At 42.5% G+C, this 19,609-nt stretch overlaps 1 protein-coding gene across 3 annotated transcripts in view; it reads right to left on the bottom strand.

Annotated features, from left to right (window-relative positions):
• Nucleotides 1-18,466, bottom strand: part of KCNIP4 (potassium voltage-gated channel interacting protein 4) — a 522,091-nt gene extending 503,625 nt beyond the window's left edge. For all 3 annotated transcript variants that reach the window (XM_073001089.2, XM_078394056.1, XM_020780441.3), the window contains exon 1: nucleotides 18,192-18,466. Coding sequence is in view for 2 of the 3 variants with exons in the window: in XM_078394056.1 (XP_078250182.1) it covers nucleotides 18,192-18,252 (61 nt within the window). In the remaining variant the exon portion in view is untranslated. The remainder of the gene's footprint in view (nucleotides 1-18,191) is intronic.
• Nucleotides 18,467-19,609: the final 1,143 nt, after the last annotated feature.

Raw genomic sequence — 19,609 nt, 5'->3', positions numbered from 1 at the left:
TTTATGATACAATTATTGATTTTTCACCAGCAGAGTCATCCTAACCAAGGGCACAAGAGTTGTTGCTAATTCAATATACACAACTGCTGGATCCTTTCCTGGATCCTCAACTCATCCTGATCTTAAAATGAGACTCAATGTGGAAGGAAGGTACAGCAGAGTTATAAAAAAAAACGTGACATTTCATATTGAGGAGGAAAGAAAACCAATTTTTATTCACCACCTGGATCTCTTCTTGAACACAAGAAAAGGTTGAAAGGAAGATCTTCCACATAAGCTGTAGTTCTCAAAGTTTCAGCTCTGCATGATTCTCTCTCTTTTATATATATATAAGGGACGTGGTGGTGCTGCGGGCTAAACCGCAGAAGCCTGTGCTGCAGGGTCAGAAGACAAGCAGTCATAAGATCAAATCCACATGACGGAGCACTCGTCACTTGTCCCAGCTCCCACCAACCTAGCGGTTCGAAAGCATGCAAATGCAAGTAGATAAATAGGGACCACCTCGGTGGGAAGGTAACAGCGTTCTGTGTCTAAGTCGCACTGGCCATGTGACCACGGAAGATTGTCTTCAGACAAAACGCTGGCTCTATGGCTTGGAAACGGGGATGAGCACCGCCCCCTAGAGTCAAACACGATTGGACAAAATATATATATTGGAATTGGAGATGTATTCAGAGACTTCCTTTCCAACCTGGAAGCTATGTTTATTGTTTATAACCATTTTTATTGTACACTAATAATAGAAAGGCCCCTGTTAACATGATTTTTATGGATTCTTGTAGAAGACTCTCAGTGTAATGTAACCTCTCAGTGGCTTTCCCTCCCTGCAGGGAGCATGGATATATTTTACTGGTCTGCCCTCGAAGGTTACTGGATCCACCATGATTCCAGGATACCATGAGAGGGATTCCAGCTGATCTGTCTGGTGCTCCTGTCGAGGCTCTGGTTGATGGATAGCTTGCTGCCGCCACTAGGGCTGTAGACACAATCGCTCCTAAATGCCCTCTCCGGTGCAGAGCTCGGCCAGGGTCCTGGTTTAACCAGGAGCTGCGAGCTATGAAGCGAAATAGGAGACGGCTAGAGTGCAATTGGAGACAGGAACCAATAGAATATAACAAGAAAGCTGTCATGATCACGACTAACCACTACCTTGCTAAGGTGGGGGCTGCTAGACAATCACACTTCGCTAACCAGATAAGCGAAGCTTCAAATCAGTAGGCGGAACTCTTCCATATAGTTTGTGATCTATCCAGAATTGGTCTAGGTAATGGGCCTCCTACTAATATCTCACCTGACCAATTTGCAACATTTTCAAAATCTAAAGTGTAGGCCATCCCCCAGGACCTCTATCCTTTTTTAAATACAGTGGATCGAGCAGAGATGTCCAGCACTCCACCTTGCCCGGTGAGACTTGAATTCTTTCAGCCTGTGACACCAGATATGGTGGAAAAAGCGCTTGATCACTGCTGGACCACCACTTCCTCTCTTGACCGTTGCCCAGCCTGGCTATTCAAAGCAGCCAGGCCTATAATGACGGAATGGGCCACAGCAATAATTAATGGGTCTCTACAGGAGGGCAAGGTCCCTTTTGCCCTCAAGGAGACACTCATTAGGCCCATTAGGAGGAAACCAAATTTGGCAATGGACTATATTGGCAATTATAGGCCCATTGCCAATGTTTCCTTCCTCAGTAAAGTGGTGGAGAGGGTGGTGGCTGATCAGCTTCAGGCTCTTTTGGATGAAACCAATACCCTGGATCTGTCCCAGTCAGGCTTCAAGCTGCGCCACGGCAGAGAAATGGCACTGGGCGCACTGTTGGATGACCTGCTGAGGCTGACAGGGGCAAAATGTCCTTGTTGGTCATCCTCGATATCTCAGCTGCCTTTGATACCGTCGACCATGGTATCCTCCTGAAGGGGCTCTCCGAGTTGGGAATTGGTGGGCTGGTGCTAGCCTGGCTCCGATCCTTCTTGGAGGACCACCCTCAGATAGTACAACTTGGGGAGAGTGTTTCAGCCTCATGGAGTCTCAACTGTGGGGTTCAACAGGGCTCGATTATCTCCCCAATGCTGTTTAATATCTATATGAGGCCATTGGGTGGGGTCATCAGGGGGTGTGGGGCCTTGTGCCATCAGTATGCTGATGACACTCAACTCTACATCTCCTTTTCACCTACCTCAGTGGATGCCGTTCTGTCCCTTCAGTGCTGTCTGGAGGGTGTACTCCAATGAATGCAGGAGAAGATGTTGAGGCTGAACCCGGACAAGACAGAGGTCCTGAGGGTGGGCAGTCCCTCCATCGGTGGTTTAAGAACCTCTCTTTTGGGGGAGTGACTCTCACTGCGAAGAATGAGGTCCGCAGCTTGGGGGTTCATCTGGATCTGGTGCTCACCATGGAAACCCAGGTGGCGTCAGTAGTCCGTTCTGCCTATTTCCATCTGTGGCAGATTGCCCAGCTGTGTCCCTATCTTGATGTTGGGACCCTCACCACTCTTGTCCATGCACTTGTAATCTCAAGATTAGACCACTGTAATGCGCTCTACCTGGGGCTACCTTTGAGATTGATGCGGAAGCTTCAGATGATGCAGAATGTGGTGGCCAGACTTCTTAGTGGGATGAGAAGACATCAGTATATTTCTCCCACTCTGGCTGCCTTGCATTGGCTGCCCATTAATTTCTGCATTGATTTCAAAGTGTTAATGTTGACATATAAAGCCCTAAACAGTTTAGGACCTCAATACCTAGCGGAACGCCTTCTCCCACCTAGATCTACTTGAATTATTCGATACAGCCAGGAGAGGCGGCTGAGGGACCTAACGCCAAGGGAGACCCAGAAATAAAGAACAAGAAACTGGGCCTTCTCGGCAGTGGCCCCTCGACTTTGGAATAAACTTCCATCGGAAATTCTCCTGGAACCCTCGCTGGATGTTTTTAAGAGCCAACTTAAGACCTGGCTCCTTAGGCATGCCTCCCCTCAGGTCACTACTTGATTTTCTTTTCTATCCTAACTTCCATTTTGCTTTTCCATCTTAAATGCCACTAATATTATTGATTTAAATTGTCCTCTGTCATCCCCTTCTCCTCTTGCCTTCACATTTTCCCAGCATCAGGGTCTTTTCTAGTGAGTCTTCTCATGAGATAGGCAAAGTATTGGAGCCTCAGCTTCAAGATCTGTCCTTCCAGTGAACATTCAGAGTTGTTCCCCTTACCGTCCAGAGGACTCTCAAGAGTATCCTCCAGCACCACAATTCAAAAGCATCAGTTCTTCAGCAGTCAGCCTTCTTTATGGTCCAGCTCTCGCTTCCATACATCGCTACTGGAAAAACCATAGCTTTGACTATCCGGGCCTTTGTCAGCAAGGTGAGGTATCTGCTTTCTAAGATGCTGTCTAGGTTTGTCATCGCTGTCCTCCCAAGAAGCAGGTGTCTTTTAATTTTGTGGCTGCTGTCACCATCTGCAGTGATCATGGAGCCCAGGAAAGTAAAATTTGCCACTACCTCCATATCTTCCCCTTCTATTTGCCAGGAGGTGATGGGACCAGTGGCCATGATCTTAGGTTTTTTTTATGTTGAGCTTCAGACCATTTTTGTGCTATTCTCTTTCACCCTCATTAAAAGGTTCTTTAATTCCTCCTCACTTTCTGCCATCAGAGTGGTATCATCTGCATATCTGAGGTTGTTGATATTTCTCCCAGCAATCTTAGTTCTGGCTTGGGATTCATCCAGTCCTGCCTTTCGCATGATGTATTCTGCATATAAGTTAAATAAGCAGGGAGACAATATACAGCCTTGTCATACTCCTTTTCCAATTTTGAACCAATCAGTTGTTCCATATCCAATTCTAACTGTTGATTCCTGTCCCACATATAGATCTCTCAGGAGACAGATAAGGTGGTCAGGCACTCCCATTTCTTTTAAAACTTGCCATCGTTTGCTGTGCTCCACACAGTCAAAGGCTCTTGCGTAGTCAATGAAGCAGAAGTAGATTTTTCTGGAACACTCAGGCTTTCTCCATTATCCAGCGCAAGTTAGCAATTTAATCTCTAGTTCCTCTGCCCCTTCGAAATCCAGCTTGTACTTCTGGGGGTTCTTGGTCCACATATTGCTGAAGCCTACCTTGGAGGATTTTGAGCATAACCTTGCTAGCGTGTAAAATGAGTGCAATTGTACGGTAGTTGTAGCATTCTTTGGCACTGCCCTTCTTTGGGACTGGGATGTAGACTGATCTTTTCCAATCCTCTTGCCACTGTTGAGTTTTCCAAACTTGCTGGCATATTGACTGTAGTACCTTAACAATGTCATCTTTTAAGATTTGAAATAGTTCAACTGGAATGTCATCACCTCCACTGGCCTTGTTGTTAGCCATGCTTTCTAAAGCTGTCTTGACTTCACTCGCCAGGATAGAGTATCTGGCTGAAGGTCAGCAACCACAGTGTCTGGGTTGCCCAGGACATCCAGATCTTTCTGGTATAATTCTTCTGTGCATTCTTGCCACCTCTTCTTGATGTCTTCTTCTTCTGTGAGGTTCCTCCCATTTTTGTCCCTTATCATGTCCATCTTTGCACAAAACTATTCCTTTAATATCTCCAATTTTCTTGAACAGATCTCTGGTTTTTCCCTTTCTCTTATTTTCCTCTATTTCTTTGCATTGTTCATTTAAGGAGGCCCTCTTGTCTCTCCTTGCTATTCTTTGGAAGTCTGCATTCTATTTTCTGTAACTTTCCCTATCTCCCCTGCATTTTGTTTCCCTTCTCTTTTCTGCTATTTGTAAGGCCTCGTTGGACAGCCACTCTGCTTTCTTGCATTTCCTTTTCTTTGGGATGGTTTTTGTTGCTGCCTCCTGTACAATGTTACGAACCTCCATCCATGGTTCTTCACGCACTTTGTCCACCAAATCTAGTTCCTTAAATCTGTTCTTCATTTCCACTGTGTATTCATAAGGGATTTGGTTTAGATTATACCTGACTAGCCCAGTGGTTTTTCCTAGTTTCTTTAGTTTAAGCTTGAGTTTTGCTATAAGAAACTGATGATCAGAGCCACAATCAGCTCCAGGTCTTGTTTTTGCTAACTGTATAGAGCTTTTCCATCTGCAGAGAACATAATCAATCGGATTTCAGTATTGCCTATCTGGTGATGTCCATGTGTAGAGTTGCCTCTTGTGTTGTTGAAAAAGAGTGTTTGTGATGATGACTAGCTTGTTCTCGTGACAAAACTCTATTAGCCTTTGCCCTGCTTCATTTTAAACTCCAAGGCCAAACTTGCCTGTTGTTCCTTTTAACTCTTGACTCCCTACTTTAGCATTCCAGTCCCCTTGAATGAGAAGAACATATTTCTTTGGTGTCTTTTCTAAAAGGTGTTTTAAGTCTTCATAAAATTGGTTAATTTCAGCCTCTTTAGCATTGGTGGTTGGTGCATAAACTTGGATTATTGTGATGTGGAAAGGTCTGCCTTGGATTCATATTGAAATCATTCTATCATTTTTGAGATTGTATCCCAGTAAAGCTTTTCCCACTCTTTTGTTGACTGTGAAGGCTGTTCCATTTCTTCTGCCCACAAGAGTAAATATGATAATCTTCTGAATTTAATTCGCACATTCCTGTCCGTTTAGTTCACGGACGCCCAGGATGTCAATGTTTATTCTTACCATCTCGTGTTTGACCGCATCCAACTTACCAAGGTTCATAGATCTTACATTCCAGGTTCCGATGCAGTATTTTTCTCTGCAGAATTGGACTTTCCTTTCACTTCCAGGCACGTCCACAGCTGAGCGTCCTTTCAGCTTTGGCCCAACCACTTCATTAGCTCTGGAGCTACTTGTACTTGTCCTTCGCTCTTTCTCAGTTGTATGTTGGACGCCTTCTGACCTGAGGGGCTCATCTTCCGGCATCATATATTTTAGTCTTTTGTTTCTGTTCCTGGGGTTTTCTTGGCAAAGATACTGGAGTGGCTTACCAATTCCTGCTCCAAGTGGATAACATTTAATCAGAACTCTCCACTACAACCTGTCCGTCTTGGGTATCCCTGCACAACAAAGCCCATAGCTTCTCTGAATTACTCAAGCCCCTTCACCACAGCAAGGCAGCAATCTGTTAAGGGGCATCCCCTTTACCTGAATCCAAATGAAAAATATTCAGAAAGCCAACTTGGCTCTCACTCGAGACAATCAACTAAGGGCAAGATTTTTAAAAAAAAATTATTCTAGGAGTATTCACTCCACACTGATTGCCAGATTGTTTTGAGATCTGAATCAAAGCACTTCCACCTAAACTTAAAGCCCTAAAAAATACCAGGGCCGAGTTCTTGGCAGTAGTCACTGGACAGCCAGAATCCAGGAGTTGCAGCAGGAATCAAAGTTGATGGATGAAGCCAGGTGGTGGAACAGAAAATATATCTAAGAACACCACAGTCAGGAAAAACAGCTGTTGGTCTCGCAAAATCTCAGCTCTAATAAGCAGCCCTTTACAGCATCCCTGTCAGGGGCTGGAACCCTGCCCTGACTAGGAAGGTGGGACCAGTCCACTACCTAAGGATACTTCACTGTCCAGGAATGAAATCCAACCTGTTGTTTCAATGGAATACAAGTATCAGCTGCACGTAGAGTGGAAGATTCCCAGCTCTACGTTCCAGTGGCTCCTAACTGGCCCTATAATATACAAAGGACTGCTGTCAGCTATAAGTACCTCACCAAACACAGATCAATACAGAAAGCCATTCTTTCTGCTCCCCAAATCTGTGATGTATATTGTATCAGACTTTCTCACCTCTGCTATCCCAGTCATAAAATGCCCTCTAAAGTGACAACTCTTTCTCTTTTGCTACTGGACTTCTGCTGAACATTGAAAACATGGCTGTTCAGAAGAGCACTTGGCAGACAACTGTCTCGCTACAACTGCATTATGACCTTCAGTTCTGCTGGTCTAGTGAAAACTTTTCCACTGACCTTAGTGCTGCTGAAAATTTAAACAGAATAATATTGCTTACATTTTTAGTGTTGGTCTTTGACTGTTAGCCACCTTGAGGATCTTTTTCAAAAAAGGCAATAACTATTTGACTAAACCAAAAGTATCATATTTTGGACATATCATAAGAAAACAAAAATCACTAGAATAAACACTGATGCTAGGAAACACTGGGAGACAGCAGGAAAGAGCAAGACCTAACTTCATATGGACTGACTCAATAGAGGAAATTGTGGTTATTAGTTTGCAAGATCTGAACAGGGGCAGCTAAAGACAGGACCTTTTGGTGGTCATGAATTCATAGGATCACCTATGAACAATCAACCTGGTGGCAATTAAGGAACTGTTTCAATAAATAAATGCAGAGCAGATAATGTCTAGAGATCTAAGAAATATAAATTTGTGAGAGGAGAATCCAAAAGTTTGAAAGACTTGTGTGGCAGATCTGTGCCACCCTACATACATATACAGTGGTGCCTCAACTGTCCCTACTTGCGAAATTTTTGAGATACGAAAAGCTCCAGCCGCAAGTCAAAGCAATATTTTGCAGCCGGAGCTTTCTAAGTCTTCAAGTTATGGATGAAAAAAATGCAGTGGAGGCGGGGAAAGCGTGAAATTTGAACTTTGAGTTGACTGTTGGCCAGCGAAGAGGCTGCTTGTCTCCTACCTCGCTCGTCCCAGCGATTAGAGAGTGGATAGGGACAGAGTCTTCAGACTGCCTGGTACTGCCTGGTATTGCCTGGTACTCCATGGTACTGTACAATACTGCCTGGTACTGCCTGGTACTGTACTGTACGGACTGTATTTTTTTGGCTTTTTTTAATTTTAGATTTTTGGATTTTTGACTTTTAAAAAAAAACAGAGAGACTGCCTGTTCTGGGTGAGTACATACACTGTGTTTACTGTACTGTACAGGGTTTTATGCAGCTTGGTGGGGGGTTATGTTTTCTGCTCTGATGGGTCTTGCAGTGTGGATTTAAAATGTGAAAAGTAGACTGTCATACTAAATTAAAATTAAATGGCTCTATGACGAATTTGCTCCCACTGTCAGAATATATCTTTCAGACAAGCAGCTTCCTGAGAGGTGCCTTCTGCTGATGGACAATGCCCCGGCACACACCCCATCCTTGGTGGATGACATCAACGAGGATTTCATCAGGGTCAAGTTCCTTCCCCCCCCACACACACACGACACCTCTTCTGCAGCCCATGGACTAGCAAGTGATCAGCAACTTCAAGAAGCTGTACACAAAGGCACTCCTCACCAGGTGCTTCAATATCATTGAGATGTCCCTGGCCCTGAAAGAGTTCTGGAAGACACATTTCAATGTCCTCCACAGTGTCAGACTCATCGACATGGCCTGGCAAGATGTCACAACTAGGACCTTGAACTCAGCCTAGAGGAAACTGTGGTCAGAATGTGCCACAGACAGTGGCACTGAGGGGACTGATTCACAGGTGGTGAGGGACATCATCTCCATGGGTGAAGACATGGGTCTGGATGTCAATGAGGAGGATGTAGAGGAGCTGATTAAAGATCACAAAGAGGAGTTGGCGACAGAAGAACTTGCAGAACTGCAAACTGAGCAACAGAAGGCTTTTGTGGAGGAGCTTTCCACTGAGGAAGAATCACTGCAGGTTAGCAATGAGGAGATAAAATCCATCTGCAAGAAATGGACTGACTGCCAGGACTTCTTTGAGAGGCACCACCCAAACAGGACTGTGACAGGAAGAATTTTGGACATGATGAATGACAACGTGGTCAGCCATTTCAGAAAGATTCTGCAGTGCAGGATGAAGCAGATGAAACTGGACAGATTTTTCACCAGGATGGAGCCTGCAGGCAAGAGACAGCAACAGGGAACCCCTGGAGAAGATGACCCAGAAGAAGAGACCTCTACCTTGCAGTCATGACCATCTCACCATCCTCCATCCAGAAGTCACCATGATGTCCTCCAGAAGACACCGAAAGTTAAGTGACCTCTCTTTTGTTTTAAAAGGTGTTGGTGGGTGGGTTTAAAAGTTGCTTGTTTCATGTTAAAATGTGTTTTGTTTAAAAGTTGCTTGATTTAAAATGTTTTGTTGTAAAATATGTTGTTTTAGCATGTGTTTTAGACTCCAAACTCTCTCTCCCCATTGTCCTCTCTCTCTCTTTCTCTTCTCTCTTTTTGTGTTTAACAGCACAAACCTTTGTCTGGGGGGTCTGTGTGCCCCAGTGATGACCTTCTTTCTTTCTTTCTTTCTTTCTTTCTTTCTTTCTTTCTTTCTTTCTTTCTTTCTTTCTTTCTTTCTTTCTTTCTTTCTTTCTTTCTTTCTTCTTTTCCCCATTTTCCTTCCCTCCCTCCCCCTCCTTCCTTTCCTGCCCTTTTTTTTTTTACCTAAAAGGTGCTTAAAAGGTAAAGGTTCCCCTTGACAATTTTTGTCCAGTTGTGTCCGACTCTAGGGGGCGGCGCTCATCCTGCTCTTCAAGCCATAGAGCCAGCATTTTGTCCGAAGACAATCTTTCCGTGGTCACATGGCCAGTGTGATTTAGACACGGAACGCTGTTTACCTTCCCACCAAGGTGGTCCCTATTTATCTACTCGCATTTGCATGCTTTCGAACCGCTAGGTTGGCGGGAGCTGGGACAAGCGACGGGTGCTCATTCCGTTGCATGGATTCGATCTTACGACTGCCAGATCTTCTGACGCTGCAGCACAGGCTTCTGCGGTTTAGCCCACAGCGCCACCACGTCCTTCGGAAAAGGTGCTTGGTTTTGTTTAAAAGGTGCTTGGTTTTGTTTAAATGGTGCTTGGGTTAAAAGGTGTTCTGTTTAGAAGGTGTTCCCTCCCCCCTTCCCTCCTTTTTTTGATGTAAAAGGTGCTTGGTTTTGTTTAAAAGGTGCTTGGGTTAAAAGGTGCTCTGTTTAGAAGATGTTTCCTACGACCCTCCTTTTTTTGACCTAAAAGGTGCTTGGTTTTGTTTAAAAGGTGCTTGGGTTAAAAAGTGTTCTGTTTAGCAGGTATTCCCTCCCCACCCTCCTTTTTTGACCTAAAAGGTGCTTGGTTTTGTTTAAATGGTGCTTGGGTTAAAAGGTGTTCTGTTTAGAAGGTGTTCCCTCCCCCCTTCCCTCCTTTTTTTGATGTAAAAGGTGCTTGGTTTTGTTTAAAAGGTGCTTGGGTTAAAAGGTGCTCTGTTTAGAAGATGTTTCCTACGACCCTCCTTTTTTTGACCTAAAAGGTGCTTGGTTTTGTTTAAAAGGTGCTTGGGTTAAAAAGTGTTCTATTTAGCAGGTATTCCCTCCCCACTCTCCTTTTTTGACCTAAAAGGTGCTTTGTTTTGTTTAAAAGGTGCTAGGGTTAAAAGGTGTTCTGTTTAGAAGGTGTTCTCTCCCCCCTCCCTCCTTTCCTATCCTTTTTTTTTTACCTAAGTTTATCTTAGGTCAAAAGAAGAAAAATTTCCCCCCAGTGGTAGAATACGGATTAACCAGCTTTGCATTAGTTCCTAATGGAAAGTAATGCTTCGACTTAAGAATGGCGCCTCTACATAAGAATGAAAAACAGCCGAAACGGATTAAATGGTTTTCAATGCATTCCTATGGGAAATTTTGCTTCTACTTACAAAAGTTTCGAGTTGCAGCCACCTTTCCAATATGGATTACTTTTGTAAGTTGAGGTACCACTGTATACCCAAGGATTATGTATGCAGCTGTCTCAGAGGCTATATTCAGGTATAGGTGATACACAGGTGTCGTTTGTGTGCATCTGTGCATAACATGAACATATTATTTCTGCAAAGGTTGAGGCATTTTTGTGGTGCCTCCATTAAAGTTTCTGTATCTCTGTACAGAGGTTCCATCTGAAAATCCAGTTGGTACAAATGGTGCTTCTGTATAAGCCCCATGCAGGCACTTGATTATGGTGGGAGACACACAATTGCCTAAAAGTGGTCTTCAGAAAATTTGGGGATGCTACAAGAATATGTTCATTGGATGTCAATGTCTTCCTAATGCATTTGTATCAAAAAAACTCAGTAGCTATACTTCACATGTTTCTAATTCAATATTTATCTGTGGGAATGAGAATTGTTTCAACCAAATCCCAAGTGGGAATTGCTAAAATAGTGGCAGTGGTCCATAGAATAATGACAGAGGTTCACTTGGCTGATTGCTACTATATTGGGGAAGAACAAAATAGATTATCTGTTTTCAGACCATTATTTTATACTGTGTTTCCCCAAAAATAAGACAGGGTCTTATATTACTTGTTGCTCCAAAAACGCATTAGGGCTTCTTTTCAGGGGATTTTTTTCCATGTACAAAAATCTACATTCTCTATCTCAAATACAGTCATGTCATCTTCTTCTGGTTGCTGCATAATGGTGGAGGGTGGGTTTCACTTAACTGGGGCTTATTTTTGGGATAGGGCTTATATTACGAGCATCCTGAAAAATCATACTAGGGCTTATTTTCAGGTTGGGTCTTATTTTTGGGAAAACAGGGTATTCTTTTCTGTGAAAGCAATTATAATTTCTAAAAAGGAGCTTATTTTTGCTAGTTTTCAGGATAAATTATGACAAATGTAAGCCAAGTGATATCTGCTGAAAAGGATATAAAGAAGTCTTTATTAATTGCTATGTATCAGATTTCCACATGGTACATTTAAAAGCTTATAAAAGACATCCTATTGGTATCTTAGCTCTGCCTAGACTCACTCAAATATATGGATTGAGACATAATCAATGCTCAAGGTCCAGCAGGACATGAGCTGATTCATTTTACTTATTTTGGAACTATTCCAACCTTCTGCACTATCAGATCAACATTATAATATACAGAAAAGATGACAGTTTATTCTGGTCCCTTAAGGGCCAGAGCAGGGGAACGTAAAACACTCCAGATGATGCTGGATTACAATTTCCACCACATCTAGCCTGCACAGTCACAACTGAGGGATGTTGGGAGCAGAGCTTGGAAAGTTACTTTTAAAATGTCAATAAGTTACTTTTATTTCATTCCTGTTACTCAATTTGACTAATTTCTACCAATCCTTGCAATGCTGGACATGTAAACCACTGTATTAGTTGCTATACTGCTTATTATGTTTTTATTACTCTTTGCTGTATTTGTGGATGGTTCTTGATTTATAAGCTGAAGTCTTGTCAGAGTACCTCTGAAATGTCTTAAAACACTTCCTCAGGTAACTTTTCAAACTAAAAGCAAAAAAAAAAAAAAAAAAAAAAAAAGCGTGCTGCTTAGATACCGACCCATAGTGCTTCAAGCACTCTCTGGGCGGTTTACAAGTTAATTATGCAGGCTACACATTGCCACCCCCCAGCAAGCTGAGTACTCATTTTACCGACCTCAGAAAGATAGAAGGCTGAATCAGCCTTGAGCCGGCTACCTGGGATTGAACCCCAGGTCGTGAGCACAGTTTTGGCTGCAGTACAGCAGTTTAACCACTGCGCCACATTGAATAACACAAACACATTGTGTTGTTCAATGTATTCTCGATAAAATAACTTCATTGTAGCCAGCTCAAGGTTGACTCAGCCTTCCATCCTTCCGAGGTCGGTAAAATGAGTACCCAGCTTGCTGGGGGGGCAATGTGTAGCCTGTATAATTAAATTGTAAACCGCCCGGAGAGTGCTTGTAGCACTATGGGGCGGTATATAAGTCCAAAAAAAAAAAAAAAATGAAATTTCGTTACACCCTTCTTGTCTCCAAAAGTTAGCTTGGAGAAGTAAGTTATAAGTAATGTAACTTACTTCCAGGCTCTGGTTGAGAGTCAAAATCCAACAAAATATACACCTTATCTATTCCTGCTTTAGCTTCTTCCTTCAGCTTTCTAAAGCATGCATATACAAGAATGACAATTGCTCAGCCATGGACAAAAAAGTCCCCACTAACTTCAGTGGCTATTCTGGATGTAGGATAAAACAAGTTAATTACTTACATATGTAATAAGAAATAAAATTAACAACATTTTAAGAGGAAATCAATTTTATTTCTCATTTTCTAGAACTATAATCTATAATGTAATATGCAATTAAGTGCTTCAAGGGAAATCTATTAACATAAAGTTATCATTAAATAGGAAACTTAATGAAAATACCTCTGCAGTGATTTAGCATATGCTATTTATTGTTGAAAAGACAAAAACAGGCAACATAGGCAGCAATCAGCCATAAATACATTTAGCATAAGGCCCACGGAATACAGTGAAACTTACCTCTGAGCAAGCAAGATTTTGCTATTAGGCTATAATTCTATGCACACTTACCTGGGAGTAACCTCTACAAAACCCAATATCTCCAAGTACAGTAAGTATTCATAGTATTACAGATCTGATTTCCTTAGACTTCATTTCACACACACTTAGTAGCTAACATATTACTAACTGTCTTGATGGAATAAAATGTGCTTATGAAAGCAGCTGGAATGCTAGAAAGGTGTAACATTTTGATTCTTTCTCACTATTTTTAACACTGCCAGAAGATCCCTTGCGGCAAATTTTTGTTGCCATTTCTTCAATATCTGACTGTCAAAATCTAATCTCGGACTTTGACCCTGAAAGCAGCTAAAGCAAGATGGTAACACTTTGAGGGCCTGGGGTGGGAGGTTGACAGTGTTGTTGGACTTTTTCCTATTATACAATTAATGAATTGTTGTTATGCAATTACCGTATTTGCCAGCGTATAAGACAACTTTTTTGCCCTGAAAAACATGCCTCCTAGTGGGGGGGTGTCGTCTTATACGCTGGGTGCACTTCAGTTGGGATAGACATAGCTGCCCATAGTAGCCTCCCAATGCCCGCCCACTTCATTCTACATACCGTACAGTAATGCACGGTATCCAGCGTGGCCGTGGCGAGCATCAGCAGTGAGACGGGGTGCCAGCCTTTTTGGCGTGACCGGCCCGTTCTGCTCAGCAGGAAGCAGCGGCACCCTTGTCTACGCAGAGCTCACACATGCGCACTAGTGCCAGTCACAGGGAGATGCAGGGGCCTTTTGCAAAATCTTCTATAGCTAATCATTAAGAATAATCTTGCTCAATAGCTAATTATGGAGCAAAAACCCAAGGTATGGTTCACCTACAAACTGAGCAGTTTATATAAGATTCACATACATCTATGGAAAGTAATCTATTGCTTAAACCAATCCCACAAAATCTGTTCCAACCTATGAAATCTGTGAGGCAAACTGCATGTTACTGCTTGTGAGTGCAGATAGAACTCCCATATTTAGAAACCACATGTCCAGTTTGAGGATCATTTTGGCCATGCTCCCTCACACACTGCATCTGCATTATACTATGTGAAGCATCAATATGCACACAGGGCCAATGCACATGCCACCGAATGTTATTGGCACTCACTCTCAGCAGAGCATGGGGACAAACCATAATTCTAATCTATGTTCTTTTAGAATATGAAGTTTATAATGAATACCCTTCTTTTAACTTCTAATGAAACATTTATCCAAGATGCAATTCTGATTATCATCCATGAGGTCTCAGGCCAGTTTCCATGAGTTTGTTCTTTTGTTGGAACTGCTTATGTCAATCAAGTTGGGACAAGAGCAATTCTTACTTTTCCCCTCCTCAAAAATCTGCACTAGAATGCCGTAACTCTGTAGAAGAGGGTTTTGAGGGCAAAGATCACTGTGGTGCACAAAGAAAATTCTGTTGCTTTAGTGGTCAGTCACTACCATGACATTCAACCTAAATTGCACTGTCTCCCCCACCCAACTTTCCCTAGCAATATTTATAGAGCTAGGATCATTGGAGAAGAACTTATGAATACTGATTTCTTACCATGCTACCCCTCTAAAATTGCTAATACATTTCTAAAGTATTATGTCCCTGTAGTTAATTTCAAAGCAGCCAAACTCTTTGTGAACAACAATAGAACAATAGCGTTCCTTAGCATTTTTATTAAAATTCCCTGTTTAAAACTGTGGTTTTCTACATCCTTTTCAGGATGATTGAAAGGTTGTTTTGCACCAAAACTTTACCACTAGAAATGTTTTCTCAGGATACTGAAAAAATCCCAATGTTTCTTCCACATTAAGTTCTATTAATTTATCATAAGAAAAGCCAACCATAATTCTATGAATTCCAGAAAGAAACAATGGCCCGGAATGAAAGAATTTAGTTCTATAAGTATTTTCTCTTTCTGCCACCCCCACAAGAAACTAGAGATCTCTTTTCCAATACTGCATGGCAAATTGTCTTTAAAACTGAACAAAGTTTCAAAAACAGCAATAATAGGTGGCAAGGGCTATTAGGTTTCAAGAGCATCCATCAAGACCAATGCCATTCTCCACACTGTCACAAAACAGCTTGTTGCAAGCAATGCTACAGTTCCAAGGACAGAGGAATAACAGCATGTCTGCAGCATGCTTTGGAAAAGGGTAACCCATTTTGCAAGCTATAGTTTATACTGGTTTCTATACAAACTCCTACTTGAGCAAATAGAAACATGTGCCCATATTAATAGTTCGGAAGCATCATTGTCATTCTCCTCTCCATCTGCAGCTCCTCACTTCTTTAAAAATAACCCTCCAGACTGATGAGCTTTGTAGACAAGACTGAGTCGACCATTAGGCATAATGAGGTAACTGCAGATGCTTGTGGGGAAGTGACATAAATCTCCTTATGTTCCTCCGGTGTACCCTGATATTTCCAATATGTTGGATGGCACACCATCTATCCTATATGACTTTATTATCCTGCTGCCTCAGGTGTTGGTAATAATAGCACTTATCCCTAAAATAGAAATTAGTTGCCAATCCAGCCATAGAATAGTGCGGTGGTGCCATCCTGCCCTTTGCTTCAAGCAACAAAATGTCATTGGCTACCCCTGAAAGTAAGCTGGAGGACAGAAGATTTTAAGCTTTTTTGTCAGGCATGAATGGAGTGTCTATTTAGACAAGCACAGTTTTAGATCTAGCCTCCCCAATAAATTAACTTCTTCCTTTTATCTTTTAGCTTATTCAAAAGACCTATCACATATCATTAGCAAGCTGTCACTTACTCTTATTTTACTGGGTCACTCATATTTAATTTATTTAATTTTTTATTCCACCTATCTGACCAAAGGCCACTCTGAGCTGTTCACATATTTTGAGATTTCATAGAATCATAGAAAAGTGAAGTTGGAAGGGGCCTACAAGGCCATCAAGTCCAACCACTTGCTCAATGCAGGAATACAATCAAAGCGTTTCCACCAATAACAAATTAAAACAAGGTCATTCCCTTGAATTCCATGATGAAAGAAAGGCAAGATATATTTGCACTGAATATCTAAACAAACAGCACCCTGGCCTGTAGTAATTCACGTCTTTTTGAAATGGATTAAAGAGAACAGAGAAACTTCGCCTCCCTAGACTTTTGTGCGTAAGCTGTGCTTTTAAAAAAGCACAGAAGCTGATAGGAGTGTGAAGCCAATAGCCCTGATCTAAACAACTTTCGGACTGCCTTTTTATTTCAAAATATTAATATTTTGCAAAGTATCTAATAGTAAATCAACAAAATTCAAGAAAATATATGTTTCCAAATTCTTAATAAGGTTTTGATTTGGAGAAAACAGAAAGAAGAACTTTTTAAAAATTTTGTTTTATCTTATCTATGTGACACTTTTAAGTGGCTTAGCAAGGAACTCAACAAGCACTAAACATTATCACTCTGCTTTAACTCATATAATGATATCCTTAGACCAACTCACTATTCTAATTTTTTCTAAACAGTGCACCCCATATGACACTCTTCTGAGTCTTGGACATTCTGTTGATGGCAATAAGGATGGTCAAAACTGGACTTTGAGATAAGCATTTTTGATAGAAAAGTTCTTGCCAGTGTGGTCTCACATCATGAAACACTGTTCTGGGGGAAAGAACTGGAGAAATTCTGGTTCATGAGCCATGAAGGATATCAAAATGACAACATCAAGAAATACATACATCCTTGCCCTGCTTATTCCTTCTTTCAAACACTGAGATAAAATGTTTTTAAAACAACATTAAATTGTTAAAGCTTCCAAACCTTAATATATTTATTTTGAATATAACCTCACTGAAATCAGTGGGATTTGGGGTGAACCTGTATTGTCTGATGTACTTTTCACTTTGTCACTTTTGCTAAATTTATTACTTTTCAATTTCTAATAAAAAACACTGGTGACTTGTGGTCCTTCTAAGAAAGGCACCTACCTACCCAGTCATTTTAGGTGAGGTGTTTTCCACCTCTTGCTACTCCCCAACTAGCTTAATCAGAAATCATGGACCATCCCAGGTTTGGCAGCTTCCCTGTCACTCCTACCTGCCAAACTGAAGAAGAATGAGATGCGTAGTACAAAGAGTCTGTAACTGCCAGAAGTGACTTACTAACAGTGCTATTCGAAACACTACAGTACATCAGAACTAAGTCCCACGGTACAGAAAGACTTTTTCCATTTGGTAAAGGGACATCTATGTATTTCCCCACTCCAATGTAACATGCTTAGCATGTTTGTAAACTAACTTTCTCAATGTTTCTCAATGTTTCGGAACAACGTGTCATACAGAGGTTTAGTAGGGAGAACATCTTTCATCATTTTGTTTTATTGGAGGGGTGGGAATTTTTTTAAAAAAACGTAATAAATTTCGGCACGGTCAAATTGGCATTGAAGGAACAAAAGCAGACCAAGAAGAAGCTGGAAATTTCAGCGGCAAGGGAAAAATAATAATACTGGGAGAAAGCTCTAAATGGAAGCACTAAAGGAGTACTGTAGCCTGTACCCTTCTGCTGCAGCCTAGCTGCATTTTCCCTCTTATGGAATCTCCCGCTCACTCCCTGAAGTAAACGCGCCCAAGATTGCCGTCCGAATGACTGGTTATGACTACTGCCAGGTGCGACGGTACAAGTTAAACCAAGGCGAATTAGCAAGGGTGCTCTGAAGGGAAACAGCCTTATATATGCCTCGACGACACTTTGGCAGGCATCTGAATTACCTCTTACTCACTTTTTTATTTATTTGTTTATTTATTTTTAATTTCAAGGAAAGAAACAGAAGTACTAGCAAAGGCTCTCTCTCTCGCGCGCACACACACAGACGTCGCACAGCCTCTAGCCTGGACATTTCAAGCACGCCATTTGTTTTCCCGCCCGAACATCTCAGCCCAGCGTAAACGCCTCAGGCAAGGGATAGGCACAGTCAGGTAATGCCAACCCAGACGGACACCCAACAGCGAAGCCCACGCTGCTCTCGCAGCCCTACCGCCGGTGGTGCTGGCTTCCTCCAGCTGCGCCGAGATGCTGGCCACTCTTCTCACGTTCATGGCTGGCGATGCCGCGGCGGGTAAGTCGCGGGAGGAGACGTGGCGGCACACGACGAGCGCCCGCCCGGCCTCGCTTTGCAGCGTCTCCCTCGCGGGAACGGCTCCTGCTCGCCTCTCGCACGGGGAAGGAAAAAGCGCCAGCCAGCGGCGGGCCGGCCGCCAATGAGCTGCGGGCAGCCCCGGTCTGCGTGAGAACCTGTCGCCCACCCTCCCGCTGCAACAACCTGCTGCTGTGAGTCCCTTGCAAGAGGAGAGGCGGGGGGGGGGGAGAATGCATTCCCGGGCGGAGAGACCGCACTGACAGGATGCATCCCGTGTAAAAGTTCCCCTTTGTGGTAAATATGTCCCACTGAGTTCCCCCGGGGTTATTTCCAATTGTGCGTAGGGTCCCGACTGTAGGAGTGAATGGAAACGAAAGCAAGACACTTAAAGTGGCACACTTAGCACTGGCGGGTAACAATTAATCCTGGCTTTTATATGTTAACCCACCCTTAGATCCTAAGTCCCATGTGTGTCCACAGAGTGAAGCATAAAATCATTGATTCCTCATTGCACCAAGTCACCATGGTCCCTCAAAAATGGATTTCAGGCAGATATGTATGTTTGTTTATATGATGTTTATTTGGAATGCATCCCCCCCCCGAAACCCCACTATCAAATCAATGCGTAAATAGTATTCACAGACTGAATCACCACAAACATTTCAGATCCCTCATTGCATAGCATCATCAAGCTGCAAAAATACATCTTGAGTCATGGGTTTGGGTAGATCCATGTGATCCAGTCCAAACCATTGTCAAATCAGTGATCACACCCATATTCACAGACTGAACTAGAAAAATCACAGAGCCCTCACTCTATGGTGTTGTTGTGGCATAGGGCAGTGGTTTAATGGATCCATTTGGTTTTTCAATAGGATAAAAAAAAAAAAAGACTGTCAGATCAATGATCATACAGTGGCCACACGGTGAACCACAAAGCTCACAGAACCTTCACTGCATGGTGCCAAAGCAGTGCTAAAACATAGGCCTCACACACAGTTCCTCAAGTGTCCAGATGATTTTCACATGGGATACACCCCCAAACCACCATCAAATGATGGATCACTTCTATGTGTACAAACTGAAGAACAGCATCAGGAGTCCCTCTCTGTATAGTGACTTTGCACATGGTGCAAAAACATGGCTCTAGGCATGGATCTCAGTGAACTATATCATTTTTGTGAAACATCCTACAGAAAGGAGTGTGAAATGATAAGACCCACTCATGCTCAGAGGCAGAACCATGAAAAGCACTTACCACTCACTTTAAAACACTGACATGTCCCAGCAGCATGGATCTGGGGCACAGGTTCTCA

Source organism: Pogona vitticeps, chromosome 5 (genome assembly GCF_051106095.1).
Source record: "Pogona vitticeps strain Pit_001003342236 chromosome 5, PviZW2.1, whole genome shotgun sequence".
Taxonomy (NCBI): Eukaryota; Metazoa; Chordata; class Lepidosauria; order Squamata; family Agamidae; genus Pogona; species Pogona vitticeps.
This window is presented reverse-complemented; position numbering and strand designations above follow the sequence as displayed.